The sequence below is a fragment of the Anser brachyrhynchus genome (genome assembly GCF_964034855.1).
Source record: "Anser brachyrhynchus genome assembly, chromosome: Z".
Taxonomy (NCBI): domain Eukaryota; kingdom Metazoa; phylum Chordata; class Aves; order Anseriformes; family Anatidae; genus Anser; species Anser brachyrhynchus.
Window position 1 is genome coordinate 71,936,141 of NC_137697.1, and position 15,344 is coordinate 71,951,484.

The following is a 15,344-nucleotide window of genomic DNA, read 5'->3' on the forward strand; positions in this document are numbered from 1 at the left end:
AAGATTAATTCAGGGGTGTTGGCCTAAGTAGGAAAAAACTTTATGTTCATGTTATAACATGTTAAACATGTTATGTTTATGTGACGTTATGTTCAGCTGGGTTTAAGTGCTGTTTAAAAAAACTCTACAATCTTAGACTGAAGAGTGAACTTTTTAAAAATTGCAAACAGTCCAGATTATTCCCAAATTTCTGAACTCCAGATGCAGCTGCATGTTGATAGACTGTAATTAATTCCTGTATTTTTTGCCCTGAAGGCATCAGTTAGCAATTAAAGCACTTCTACAACCTGCCAAAAATCGCATGGGTTACAGACTTCTCTCTGAAAAAGTTAGTCCATTTTAAAATAAAAACTTGACCTGAACGTACATTTTAAAAACACAATAACTGGAACACCTTTTAAAAAAATATATTTTAATTCTGCTCAGACAGATCCCAACTGACATTACAAATTTGCAGATGCAATTTCTATGTTACAACAATGACAGGAATGGCAACTGGGTGTCAAAGGCAACAGCTATAATGATACAAGGACCACTGAAAAATTCAAGGGAACAAAACCAAAATATAAGGATATTTAAAAACAAATTTATTTGCCTTGAAAATTCACATGTTCAAAATTCAGAAGATGATAAGATTAACATAGTTTCAATTTTATTGGAAGCACAATAAAAAATGGTAATTCTTTATTGTGGATTTTAATGAATAAACTTTGCTACAGCAGTGTAAGATGTTATTATCCCCAGCATCCTATTGCACCAATCTGCCAGAAGTTACTGCTCCTGCAGAACAGCTGGCAGAAGGGAACACGGACCTTACTGTCCTACTGCAATTAAGAGTAACTGCAGTATGTAGTGAGTATTTTCTTCATCCACATTGAAAGGGTAATAATGCAATAATTACAGTGATCTGAAGGAAAAAGACAAGTCAGGAATAACAGCATCCAGAAGAAAGTATTACCATCTTACTTCACTGCAAAGACAGTTGCCGGAGCTCAACCATCAAAGCGCTAGAAGAGAGGCAAAGAAGTAGAGACTCATACAACACTCTGGCTTGGATTTTATTTAGGAGCCCTCGCTTTTGCACATAGGTCCGTACAAGATTTGTACATAAAACTCTTGGTAAAACTGTCAGTAAATATAGCAAACTAATAGACGATAAACCTAGGCATTAGGGAATCACATTGCATAAACATACAGGTATTACTGTAACAAAAGACAAACAGATTAAAGAATAATAGTCTACAAACATCAAAACACAGCATCAAAAATCTATCAATATTACTTTTCAATTAAAATTTCAAGATATGCAATATCGTCTCATGGTAGAAAACAACTTCTAATTAACAAAAGGTTATGAAAAAAAATTCTTTAAAACAAGTGCCACAACACTTCCTAATATCATTTTGTTAATAGTTTTACCCTTATTAAAATAAATACTCTCTGAAAATCAAATAAATTTTAAAATAAATTGAAAGAAATTTTAGAAGAACATGGAAATTTAAGGAAAAGCTCCTCCGAATTTGGATGTAGTGTAGGATGCATTTCATAATACTCTACTAGCCTCTTCAAAACCCTTTCAAAATCAAAAGAAAAAAAAAAACAGCCCAAGCATTTTGAACTTCACAACACTGCTAACTGCTATTACTATAGTTTTACTTACAGAAAAAAATGAAGGAAAGAAAGGAAAGGAAGGGACTATTTTGTCACCAAATTATTCAATGAGGTACAAAAACTTTCTCTGTAATTCACTTTCTCTGTCTTCTTAATCTGTAACGGCAACTCCTGCTGGCGGGTTGCAGAAGTAGAGGTTTATGTTAACCTGATTCACACAAGGGGACTCAGAAGGTTCATATAGTTTCCTGCAGCTATTGCACAATCCCTACTGATAGAAAAAAGATAACATGCACCAGGTGCTGGAATCAAATTCTTCTGTCTCCAAGCAGCACAATAAAAATCACAAGTGCTTGAGGTCAATAACATTAAATAGGGTTTAATGGAAAGTTAAATGCAAAATAAATTTGAGATAACATTAGCAAATGGCTTAATCACAGACAGCTGACTGATAAATAAAAAGGTTTTAATCAATCTTGAAGAAAAAGACAGGTTCTTTCTTTGTTGTTTTTTTTTCTTTGTTGTTTTTTTTTTCTTTTCAGTCAGAGTAGGCCAAAACTGATTCAACTAATTCAACTGTTTTTAAAGAATTTCCTTAGATTCCACAGTACATTCAAAAAACACAAACCTCAGAAAACTAGCTTCTGTTTTGCTTTAGTCATTACACACATTGCTTCTGAATTTCATTGAGTAGTCATGGAGGATTAACGATGCAACCTTTCTTCTGTGACATTATATTATCTATTTAGTAAGTTCCATCAAATTCACAGAAAAATATATGGCTTGAGCTACATTTTAAGTAAATTAGAAACATTTTATTAATCACTTAACTCACCTGGATATCCAGAACAATACCTAATCCATTAAAGTCAACCAGGTTTGTCATGTAACAAGGACAAGAATGTCTAAAAACTTGGCTGAAAGATAACAGACATTAAGTAACACTGCTGGAGAAAAAAAAATCCTCAAGCAGAAGGCTCCTAAAGAAAGTTTTAAGGACAAGGAATAGATCATTTGCAGAAGAAAAAAGGAGACATCAACAGCTAGAGCAACACAGAACTGTCATAGATACCTGTTTCCAACAGAATAAATAACTGGCTTTCATCTCATCTTTACTATCTTATTGCCAGGCCCACAGTTAACACTTCTGATATTACAAGGAGAGTATTTGTAGGAAGAGCAGCATGAAAACAGAGAAACAGATTCAAATTAATTTATTTGTGTGCAGGTCAGACCAGGACCCAAGCCCCTTTGCAGGACAACTAACAGAGATACATGGGTAAAAAAGAAAACAGAGAAATTCAGATTTATAGGATAATCCATACAGAATAATCAACTTCAGAATATTGCCAAACCCTTCTGTCACTGCAAGAACGCTTCACAGAATTCACTCCAGCACTTTGTTTAATCTACTTTCACATGTCTTGTTACCTTAATTGATTTTTCTGGTAACCAGACTGTGTCTTCATTTAATTGTATCTGACTGTCTCTGTTTATTCATATCCATATATATTATTCAGTGATATTTCTTCTACAATGCCTGTATGCTTAAAAGTACTTCTGGCAATTGCTGATAACGTTTTTTACTTAATAGTTTAATCAGTTTTAACAATTCCTAATGCTTCAGGTATTAAAAAACCTGAATTATACTATTTCCTACTAGCTTGCTGTATGTACTGTAGACTCAAAGCAGCATCCAGAACTTTGGTTAATGGGAGCTTTGGTCAGTCAAACATCCTGTTCTCCCTGAAAAGGAGTAAAGTGAAAAGGTCATTATCCAAAAGAGTGTACTACATCATCAGATCTGCTTTCATGCCTGTTCAGGTAATAGCTCCTGAAAGCTGGGTTAGTCAAAATGATCTGGATTAGAAAAGGGTCGTTGAAGTACTTAAAATATTTATCATAGTTACGGCAAGTAAGGAAATAGTTAATGCCTCTTCTTCCAGTGCAATAGCAAAGTGTTACCACAAAGCTAATAGAAACAGATGCTATAAAGAATAAAGAGGATAAATCTGTTCAAACCTGCTCGTGTTGGCATAGTTAACTAAACAATACATCTTTTCTCCCAATTCATCAAAAGGAATCACACTGATGAAGTTGACCTTTTGGTGGTTACTGCCATTCATTTTATAAAATGCAGACGGAAGAGAGGCAAAAAAATGCTTAAATTAGGCCTTTTCCTGCAGATGACAAACAAGGTTGCAATGAGTTTATTTTTTTTGAAGGCAAAGTTTAACTTCTGAAAATTTTTGAAATTGCATTCTGTGAATCAAAGAGATGTCCAATCCAGGGGAATGTAGAAAATAACTGTACAATCACAGAAATGTACAATTTTTGTGGTAAGCACCAATTACTGTACAGCTATTTTACTCCTAAAGCCTCTGGCTTTCAAAAAGACTACAACAGAACATTTTACATAGCTACTCTTACACCTAAAATTTAGTTTAAGACTCCTGAAAGAACAATCAGCACTTCTCTTATAAACTGCTGGAGGTCTTTTTAATACTGTAGCTGACATATACTTCACTGCAATCCATCTATGTGCTTTAAGTACAGGTCAGAATTATAGTTCATTTCACCATTTCTCTCTGCCCCAGTGCCTCCTTCAGCTACAGCTACAACTCCAGCTTTTCACAGTCCAGGGACACAGTCCATGCTGCTGATGGCTCGGAAAGCATGGAGGAAAGCCACTAAAGGTATGACTGTCACACTTCAATGAACTCGATTAGTTTTAATTCAGGAAAAATAACTATTTTATCTCCCTGGAACATGCAGCATCATGGATCCCCCACCCAGCAATCAGAATCTTCTATTCACTAGGACTGAGAAAATTTTCTATTATGATAGCAGTAAAAATTGAGTGTATCAGGATGAGCTACAAAATAAAACCTTTCAGAAACTGTATGTCTCTGTACTTACTACAACCTCAATCCTTGTCTGCCTGTAAAAAGTGTGAACTATTTTCTTTGGTAGACATCAAGTGTCCCATAACTGGCTTACACAAAAGCAGTTGGTAGCAAATTATCATGGTCCACAACTACGCACTGTGGACACTCTCCTCTTTATATGCTTGCAGGGAACAAGTGCTAGAAGGAGAGGGGAGATGCATATGATGAGCAAGTAACAATTCTGACCTATCAAAGAGGCATTACCTATTTGGGAAACCTTTTAAAAAAGTTATACAAAAACTTCTTCAATAACCACGGGTGCGTTCACTGAATGAGAAGTTTTCATGTTTAAAGAGGCTACGTATTACAAGGTCTCAGCTCATGGGGTTCATATTCAGCATTCTGTTCCTATGGCTTTTTTGAATTCAGAATTTTGTGGTTCTAAGATGTCATAGTAAACCCTACTTTTATCACAGTTTTTTCGGATGTAAAGCAAATCTTCTACAGAATACACATCTTGTTTCCCTGTCCAAATGGTGAGGCTGTACCTATAAAAAAAGAAGAGAGAAAAAATAGAGAGTATTTTCTTAATTTAAAGGATATGAGACAGAAAGACATTGCAATAATATGCTTCTAAAAATAGTCAGGACTACGGTATCTTAATTTTAGGAATGAAATTACATACCAATAAAATATCTCCTTTAAATTTCAAAGTTAAGCAACAAAAATTTATGAACTACCCGAATTTAACATCCCTGTCCTCTTTACCCCTTCACGTCCAGGAAAATCATCTTCCCCCACCCTGCATTTGTGCTACAAGGAACTGCGCCGATAGTCTCTATACTTGTCTTATTACCCCAATGACTTACAATTAGCAGGAAAATCAATTCTTGAAAATGCTACTCCAAAAGCAGGCATGCTCCAACACATGCTCAAACTAGTTCGCACAGGGAGCCTACAGAATGCTTTGGACAGACAGGCTAGCATAAGAACATGATTGCAAGCCTCTAAATAAACCTCTATTTGATGCAGGTAAATGACAATTTGCAAAGGCCTATTCATTTACCACATTTTTTTTTCCTTAGAGATGAAGAAAATCACACAATTTGGTTCTAGTAAAATTTAAGTTCTTGCAACTACAACTAAATTTGTTAGAACTTCCCAAGGAGGACTGCAATTTTTTTAAGATGGACAGTTGTCCATTACCCAACACAATTTATACCTAGCCTGGTTCTTGTATGAACTGTTCCTCAAGGAATAAAATAAACAATCCAGGGCAGATATCCAGCAAAGAAATTTCAGGCTGAACATTAAGTTTGATAAAGTAATAAATAGTTACAGAGTTACAGAGCAATAGTTACAGAGCATTATAACAGCAAATAGGAGGCAATTGGTGATATCAGTCTCACATTTTCTCACATATGTGATGCATAGTGATGACATCTGATTAACTGGATGCATCTTCCATACCATATCATGCATGCTTTTCTCATTAATTGCACAGACTTTATTATAACTTTTTCAAAAAAAAAAAAAAGCATTACTGTCCATAATATCCACATAACAAACTTTTTTTTCTTTTTTTTTCCCTTTGTTTAATAAAACTGTATTAATTTAAAACAGAAGTAAATCAGAGTGTAGCTGTATGTCAGCAAAGCCAGCTCAGGAATTTCTGACTTCTAATGCCACTAAAAAAATGGGAATTTAAGGATGAGGTGAAGAGAAAATCCTACTATTTCAGTGGGAATTATGCTTTTATACATTGAAGAAATATTTGAGAATGACACAAATCAAAGAAGATATCCTTAACATAACAGTATTTAGAAATGAATTTCCCAGTTTACAATAATCATCTCTCAACTCTCCACTGTTAACATGAAAAAAAACACTTAATTTTTCTGCCTTATTTTCACTAATTACTTAGAAATTTTTCAGGAAACTATTTGTATAAAATTCTCTGGTTTGTGCTTTGACCTTGGTTAGTGCTTAAGGAGCAACTTTATTGAAGTGTAGGTAAGCAGAGTAGGTGAAAAAATGAGTAAATGGCAGTGTGTATAAAGCAGATTTTATTCTTCTTCTATAATAGGCAAATACATGTTTGCTACGAAATTGTTATGGGTTTATAAGAACAGTTTTTAAAAGGAAGTATAACTTGGTGTTTGGAAACCACTTAATATATATCAAGTACCTAATCAAAACAAGTTTGTAGCAAACTTACTAACTTCTGTAGCACTGGTTTGGGCTGGGATGGAATTAATTTTCTTCATAGCAGATCAGTATGGGGTAAGTTTTGGAATTGCGATCAAAACAATGTTCATTACACAACATCACGTTCAGCAGTAAAAACTTGTGGGAGTGGAGGGAAGTTTGCCAGAGTTGCTGTTGATAAGGCACTGGCTGGGCGTCAGTGGGTTGGTGGTGAGCAATTGCTTTTGCATTGCTTGTTTTTCTTGGTTTTGCTTTATTTTGTCCCTCCTCTTACCTAGAAAACTGTCTTTATCTTAGCTGATGAGTTTTCTCACTTTTGCCCTTATGATTCCCTTTCCAGTCCTGCTGGGGTAGAGCTGGGTGATGCCCAGCTTCCTACCCAGGTTAACAAACAAATTCCAACTCAAAAATCACCTTTGATGTTTTTATGGCACATTATTATATAGTATACAAGTAACCTAATACAAGGAATATATAAAATGTCAGTACTAAACCTCATTAATTCTAAATTGCAACATCAAACTGCTTGGTCTATTTAACTACATTAGTCTTATGAAATGCATGTAATGGAATTGGATTACCTATAAATCCAATTAATCCTATAAAAGATTCATTAACTATAAAGAGTAATTTTAAAAGAGGCTTTTGAAATTTAATTATTTTACAGAAGTGAATACTGACTAGTCCTGGATGATAAAACAATTGAAGAACTGATGGAGTTAAGGAACTAAAGGAATAAGCTAAAAGAACATATTTTCAATTTAATTGGGATAAGCATGTACATATAAATGTGCTGTACTTAATATAACAAATATGTACCTTTATAATAAGGACTGCTAAAATTGAAGGAAGTTCCTCAAACTTACCTGTCTGACTGTTGTATTAACCAACAAAGCTCAGACATTGACTGTCGTACTAATGCTGCTCTTACAGGGAAAGTAACAGGCTGGGAAAGTGTACTGCATATCTGAGCCATTTCTTTCACCATCATCCAGTCATAGCCTACAACAAAGGCCATTTAAAATAAAGACATGATGATTTATAGAATGGTAAGCTTGCAAGACAAAACAAGAGCAAACATTGGTTTTGTGAAAATCAGATAACTCAAAAAAGAAATCACCAAATGATTATAAATAAAAAATGTCAATGTCCCAATACCAACATGGAAAAAGAAACTTATTTACATTAACTGCAGTGTTATTTTGGATAAAGCTAAAGAATGTGACATTTTTAATGTCCAGGAAACTGTATCTTTGCTCTCTCTCTAAAAATGTGTTGCCACTGACTTCAGTATGTACTAGTTTTAACATGACTGTGGCCCTAAGAAAAACAGAAACATTACGAAGAAAAAAAAAAAACAACACATTAAATGCTAGAAGACAGGCAATCTAAAACACTTGCAGTGCTTGCTGCTGAAATTTTTACAAGCACTGGACATAAAATGCTGTTTAAATTTTCTCTTACTTTATGAAAATCTTAACTTCAGTAACATCAGTTAATCATTTGTTGCTCAATTACTCTAATGCAATGTAGTTACTGAAAAGCCTACAAAAGCACAAAATTTTAAATAAAGGTTTTGTTGGGCAAACAGTAACTTGCAGTTGTAAACATTCAAATAAGTTGTTTCTCTTTTGTCTTACAGTACATCCATAATTAGCATCATCATAAACTGAAGTTTTGAATGAACATAAAGTTAGATTTATTAAAAAAGATTATTCAGTACATTATTTCTTATGTGCATTTCCAACAACTTCTTACTGTACTGATAATACTTCGGAGAACATACAAGTTAAAAAAAGTCTCTATAACATACAACACAATCATCATAAGGAAATACTAAATCTTGCTAATAAACAATAAGCAATTTGAAACGGTGTATAATTTTGTCATTGTCCCAGATGATACTAGTGGGAACTGTGTCATTGCATACAAATGCATGGGCCCTGCAGTAAAAAATCCCAACAAAACAGCTCTGAGAATGATGAGAGGATGCCTGTAGAAAAGATCCTAAAATAATGTTTACACGTTCCAGATTTAAACTTTAGTTAGGGATTAACAATAACAAACTGCAATTAGATTCACAAAACTGAGATTTCAGAAAATTATTAACATCAATAACTCAGAAAATCTATTGCACAAATTCAATTCTTCAATAGAAATGTTGAAAACAATGTTGACCAGCAATTTGATTTCAGTTATCTAATGAAAGAGCAAAATCATAGGTTTTAAAACTTCCAGCTAATCATTTTTTCTCTAGGAACTGTGCCAGAATTCTGATTACCATTCCGATCCTGCCAGGATTCAGGGAGCAGACCACCTGAAAAAGAACTCAAGCAGTTTGTCCCCAAGAAATTCTGCAGTGCATGAGAATGAGAAGAACAAAGTACCGTTTATTTTAACAGAAACACAGAATTTTCATACAGTTCCATTGCAACTCAAAGACAGAACTAATTGCTACATAACACACTATCAAATATACATCAAGAAAGAAAATAATTCTTCTTATATTCACTACTGTTTCCAAACTGACAAGATGGCATTCGATTTATTTTGAATCAACTATGAAATTAATTTGAAGGGAGTAGGCTATACAGCACATGAATTACCTTTTCTATCTTTACCTTTATTTTGTTCGTCAGGGTGCCATCCAGTCGTCCACCCCAGCGACAAGGTTACGTCCGGAAAAACCGAAGTGACCGTGTCAAGGAATCCTTTCGCATCCACTGCAGCGCTACTCCCGTTCGGTCCCGGCAGGATGTCTGCGTTGAGCCAAACAGGTCGCCTCAAATGCGGCTTCACACACTCAAGAAGCTCCAGGGAAGGCTGTACGGCATCTAGACTGTGCCAGCAACATGCAGATGAGGTGAGATGCCTTACCAGACTGAGGACGGGAAAGGCACTGTGCGTGTACAGGTGGGGAAGTTGATGAAAACGCCCCACGTAACCCAGGCAGCATCTGAGCAGACGCTGAGGAGCCTTTCTACCACAAGGTGACTGCCCAAAATGAACTGCTTCATGGCTCGTACTTCATGGCTCTTCTAACATGAGGCTTTGTAAGACTTGGACTTTATTGGATGCTTGGTAAGGATTTTAGTAAAGGAAGCCACAGCAGGCTCTGACTAACATTTTAAATCAGATTAGACAACTGGGCTGACGATACCTGAAAGCCAGAAGTGCTGTCATAAATTTAAATTTATTTCTCCTATTCGAGTATGTTCCTGAGGCTTATATACTATCTGAAGGCTAAAAGCAGTCTCTCTCAACCTAGCTTAAAATGGTACATTTTTTGTCCACTGATAGCTATTTCAAATCCAGTTGACAGACCAAAAATTACTTTCATATCTGTGCAAGATGATGCACCTGTATTAGGACAATAAAAAGACAAAAACTGAGCATTTTAGGCAACTAACAGGCTGAAAGGGCACTCATCTGAACATTTTAACCCTGGTAGTGGTTATTCCCATAGCTCAGAAGTGTGGCATACCAACGGCAGCATGGTCTGCACATCAGATGCTCATCCTATAGATAATTATTAAGTATGCGATGTCGTCACTTGAGCAACCAATGTAGAAACCTCCTGTAATCATTTAACAAAATGTCTTAGGTCTTATTCTTGTTATTCGCTTAAATCAAAAGAAAGAGCATAGCTAGAAAGCAAACTATAACCTTTCCCCATCCTAACAAAACTTTCAGAAGTTTTGTGGAAAAAGAAAAAAAAGGAAATGTAGAATAATGGGGAAAGGGACTGAATGCCAAGAAAATAGATAATTTTTCTCACTCACCAAATTAATGAACATTCCATGTAACATTCAGGAATTTGAAATTGTTATGGTCAGAGTCGTGCTTTCCTTATTAATATCAAGGACCTGTGTTTTCTCCTGTGAGTCCTTCTCACCATTTTGTAAGGTTGGTTCTGGAACAAGCTATTCCCAAACCCAGCTCAGGATGAGGTCAGATGAATCATGTCAGGATGTTCAGCCAGACATGAGAATGGCAGCCAGCCGTGTACCCTGAGCTGCCTGTGTTACTTACTGTGAAAAGTCATTTTGTACATTTTAACTTTTGTGTTGTTGAGAAAACTGCGTATTGTCAGGAATTCCACCCAGCACTTTCAGTTATTAAGTACTGGCTCCATTGGCTCATTTTTTTTTTTCCCAGAGAAAATCTAGTAATGGCTTGAATGAACATTATTGGTTTAAGTATTTTTCACATCTTATGAAGCCAGAACACTTCACATGTTCCCAGAACTAATATGCAGGTGATTCTCCAAATCAGCAGACTGCCTTCATTTTTGCTGTAAATTGCATGATAATGTAAAGAGAAACAAACAAATAAAGCAGCATCCCTCGGAAACAAGACAAACACACAAAAAAGAACTAACAGCCCTATTTTTATTCCACAGCACTGAATAAATCTGAACAAATTAAAATGTATTGTTGACTCCACTTTAGATGATTCTGGCATTTTTGAAATGTGACTCTGAAGTCCTGTTGCAGAATACATTAATTCGAACAGGAAATGTGATTATGTGATTAATCAAGCTCACAGAGTAGAAATACAGAAAATATTTCTTTTTAAGCACCACTGGAGTAACCTTCAAAACTTCAGCAATGGTACACAAAGAAATATTGTCCAAATGAACATCAAATTCTGTGTCACTCATTTGAATGCATCTGCACTGTGTGCTTGTATTTTTTAAATGCTTTTATACAATCAGACTTTTATAATGCAATATAATTTTTAAAGCTTTTAAAAAAATCATTGCACTTGGACAGAAACTCCTTGTAGAAAAAATGAGGCAACAGTTTTTAAATTAATTTCAGGAATAATTAAAACTGAATTGAAAAAAAAAATGAAAACTTCTCTACTTCTCTTATCATTTTCCTTTCCTGTCTAAGCTGACTTTTAGAGACTCTGTAACAATAAAAGTCTGCCCCCATTTTCTGTATTCTCATGAACTTTTACATGAAAACTGTGATTACATTACATAGAACAACAGGTACAAATTTTATAGCTACCTAGCAATTTTTGTGTCTATAACATACCAAGGCTCCTTTAAATGTGCAGCTGGATTCTCCATCTGCTGCAAAAACTGATGTACACAGATAATCAGACAAAGCTGAAGACAGGAATTGCAGAGATTACATCTGAAAATCACATCTCACTTTGAACACAATTTCAAACTTTTCCAAGCAATTCCATGGGCTTTTCAGGTGCATTTTCCAATAAAGCTAAGGAAACAGCATGGTTAAAATTGAAAATGAACGTCTGAAGCTGAAATTGAGAAGTTAGACCAAAGAAACTGAATTTACTTCAATATACATTCAACTTACCATACTGACAGTAATAAAGCTTTACTGTATTACAAATCACGCTCAAAAATTGCATCATGCATGGTGAGAGATCAGACATTCAAAAGAATATATTTAATTCATGAATTGAGAAATTTCCAACAGACTGTTAATATTGGAGCTGGTGAGGGAACAGAAGTCCTTTCCTTAAAAAAAAAAATAAATAAAGAGTTCTGGAAAGAAAGATGTATATGCTGATATGGGATGATATATGCTGATATATATATATATATATATTTTAAATCAATATGACCTTCAGCAGGCCTGGAACAGAGCTAACTTTTCAACAAGCTGTTCAGAAGCTCCTTAAACAGCCTTGACACGTTCATTCCCCTTCCAGAGTAGAGAACACCACTGAGAAATCTGGAGGACAGCGGGAGTGACATGCATGCCGCTGGGCAGAGAGAGACCCAGCGTGCTCAGCCCCATCTGCAGCCTGGCAGCCACTCTGACTTCCAGCCGAGAGGTCGTCTTTCCTAATTTATTTGCTCAAGCACAAAACTGGTGGGAGTTTTCCAGGTAGGCACTACCAAGTCAACTTTCCCAATGGGAAAATTTTGCTCAGTGGCAACTCGGTAATAACTTGACTGAATATGAAATCATCTGTGGTGAAAAACACTTTAAAGCTTCTATTCTTGAAACGCATTCAGTAATACCGACTATGATTCACTACGGTTACTGTTTAGTAAGGGAGGAATAATTCTAAATTGCACAATCAGAAAAGGTTTGGTTTATGATCACCAAAACATAGCACTACCTGTAAAACTGTTAATTGTTAATTAGTAAGAATGACATATATATACAAATATATATGTATATGTAGTATATACAAATGTTTTTGTCTTGAAATACCTCTTAAAATCCAACTTGATGCCTTTATCTGTGTTGACAATCACATTTAGCCATTCCTGCAACGTGATGTCACTGTCTGTTTCAGGCGGATGAGCCATGATAGGGTCTCCGTTTCCTTCCATGCCACCACGGAGAAGGACATCTGCTTCTATCATGTGAACCTCACCTGTTATTAAAAGATGAGTGCTGTAAGAGAAAGCAAATCCAACAGCTCCAGTGTCTGCTTCAGAATCACAACTATTGGGAAGACTGTGCACGCTTTCCCCACAAAGATCAGTGACTATGAGTTGCTCTATGTGAAGCAACAGAGATGCATTTTTGGGGTAGTTCAGTCAGCAGGCACTTTAGAAATCTACAAGCAAGTGCAAATTGATTTTTGAAAGCACGTCTAGCCAAGTAATTGCAGTGGAGTTGAGGAACAGCAAAATGAATATCCAAAATGTGAATCCACTCTTGCTAAATTTCAAATCTTTTTCACTTAAAATAAAGTTCTGGAGCTTCTTAAAGAAAAGTCACCAGAAGATTTTAATGCTGACAGAGACAGTGTCAGATTCCTTTTGTTTCATTCCCCAAACTGGCCAACTCACTTGAGCCAGAACTTTATGAAAATCATAGCTGAAGCTCAACACAAATGAGTGGAAATCTTAGGAAGGCTGCAAGCTCTTGATAACAGCTTCCTATAATGAGAGGTATCTGAGAGCTTGGACAGTGCTAACAGCTTTGCAGTGAATTCAATAAAAACGGTTACTTAGATGGAAATACTACAAAAAAGATGATGATAATTGTATTGATAAAAAGCAAATCAAAAACATCACATATATTCCAATGTTCACATAGATTAAAATTCACAACAACATACTGCTCATAAATAACCTGAAATACTTAATTACCTGGAACAAAACAACCGGAAAAAAGTAGTAACAAAATTGTCCTGTAGAATCCAGTAAATACTACTCTATGTGTTGCAACAGTACCTAATTTAAAACCATCCTAAAAAGGCCTAGAAGAGGATTCATCCATACGAGGCCAAAACTACTCAGAATCCCTAACTGCTTCTAGAAGACTGGGCAAATTTTGCCGTACATCCCTGACAAAGCTGTCACAAGCACTCGTCCCCCAGCACTTTGGCTGCTGCTTGATGGGAAGGTGCCCAAAGCAAAGCCAGCTTTAAAGTGATGGTAGTTTCCCTTCTGCTTTTTTACTCCGCCTGCTACTGGCTTTTTAACAGAACTGATACTGAGTCTCATCAGGTGGATGGATAGACTGACAGATTTTTTAACAGGTTGCTTCATTTTTTTTCTGTTTTCCAGAGCACATCCGCAGATGGGAATGGCGTTCCCTCGGGTCCTGTCGCTGTCCCCAGAGCGCAGAGCTCAGCGCCTGCCCCTCCGCTCCCCTCGTGAGGGAGCTGCAGGCCGCCATGAGGCCTCCCCTCAGCCTGCTCTGCTCTGGGCTGAACAAACCCAGGGACCTCAGCTGCTCCTCACACATCTTGCCTTCCGGGCCCTTCACCATCTTTGTTGTCGTGCTTTGGACACTAAATGTCTTATGTCCTACGTTGTGGCACCCAAGCCCATACTCAGTACTGGAGGTGAGGCTGTCCCAGCGCAGAGCAGGACGATCCCTTCCTTCCCCTACCAGCCAGCAGGGCTGTGCCCGATGCTCCCCAGGACACGACCAGCCCTGCTGGCTGCCCAGGCACGCTGCTGACTCACGTCCAACCTGCCATTAACCAGAACCCCCAGATCCCTTCCGCGGGGCTGCTCCCCAACCTCTCATCCCCCAGCCTGCGCATACAGCCACTGCTGCCACGTCAGGGGAAACAGCTCCTGCATTCCCCACTGTCCTCACGGAGACGAAAGAGACATGTTGCGTCCCTCTGCAAGGTGCTCCAGACAAGCTCAGCTTGTGCCGGTGAAAGCAGCGGGCCCCTCGCCGCCTCCCCCAGCTGCTCCCACACCAGCCGCCGCCTCTGCGCACCCCCCTTCCCCAGGGGCGGCGATGGGGTCGGTGACGGGATCGTGCCCCCGGCTCGCACTTACTTGTGGCGGCCTCCCGGGCTCGCCGCCGGCTGTTCGCCGCATGCCACCACAGGATCCCCGCCCCGTCCCTGCGGGCGAGCCGCCCGCACCGCAGGAAATGTTCCACCGCCGCCTCGCCCCACGCTCCTGCGGCACCAAGCGGGACGAGCCCTCAGCGCGGCGGCCCCCACGAAGGGGACCGGGCTGGGGGCACGGCGGGGCCGCGCAGCGCTCACCCGGCGCCCCGGCCGCCATCTCTTCGCCCGGGCCCGGGCCCGCCCCGACAGAGGCGGAGGCTGCCCCGGCTGCCGGGCGGGGACGCGCCGTGGGGCGGGCGGCCGCGGCTCCCGAGCCCACCGGGAGCAGAGGGCTGTGCCCCCCGGCAGGAAAAAAAGGCAAGGCGTGCACAGGCG

At 38.0% G+C, this 15,344-nt stretch overlaps 1 protein-coding gene across 1 annotated transcript; it reads right to left on the reverse strand.

The window, feature by feature from the left end:
* Window positions 1–395: 395 nt before the first annotated feature.
* Window positions 396–15,313, reverse strand: FAM151B (family with sequence similarity 151 member B). Its single transcript, XM_080574075.1, has 6 exons — window positions 15,168–15,313; window positions 14,953–15,078; window positions 12,911–13,076; window positions 9,329–9,546; window positions 7,574–7,709; window positions 396–5,047 (listed from the first exon to the last, which is right to left on the reverse strand). The coding sequence occupies exons 1-6, from the start codon at window positions 15,184–15,186 to the stop codon at window positions 4,894–4,896; spliced, it is 819 nt and encodes a 272-aa protein (XP_080430201.1). The 5' UTR covers window positions 15,187–15,313; the 3' UTR covers window positions 396–4,893.
* Between the last annotated feature and the right edge of the window lie 31 nt (window positions 15,314–15,344).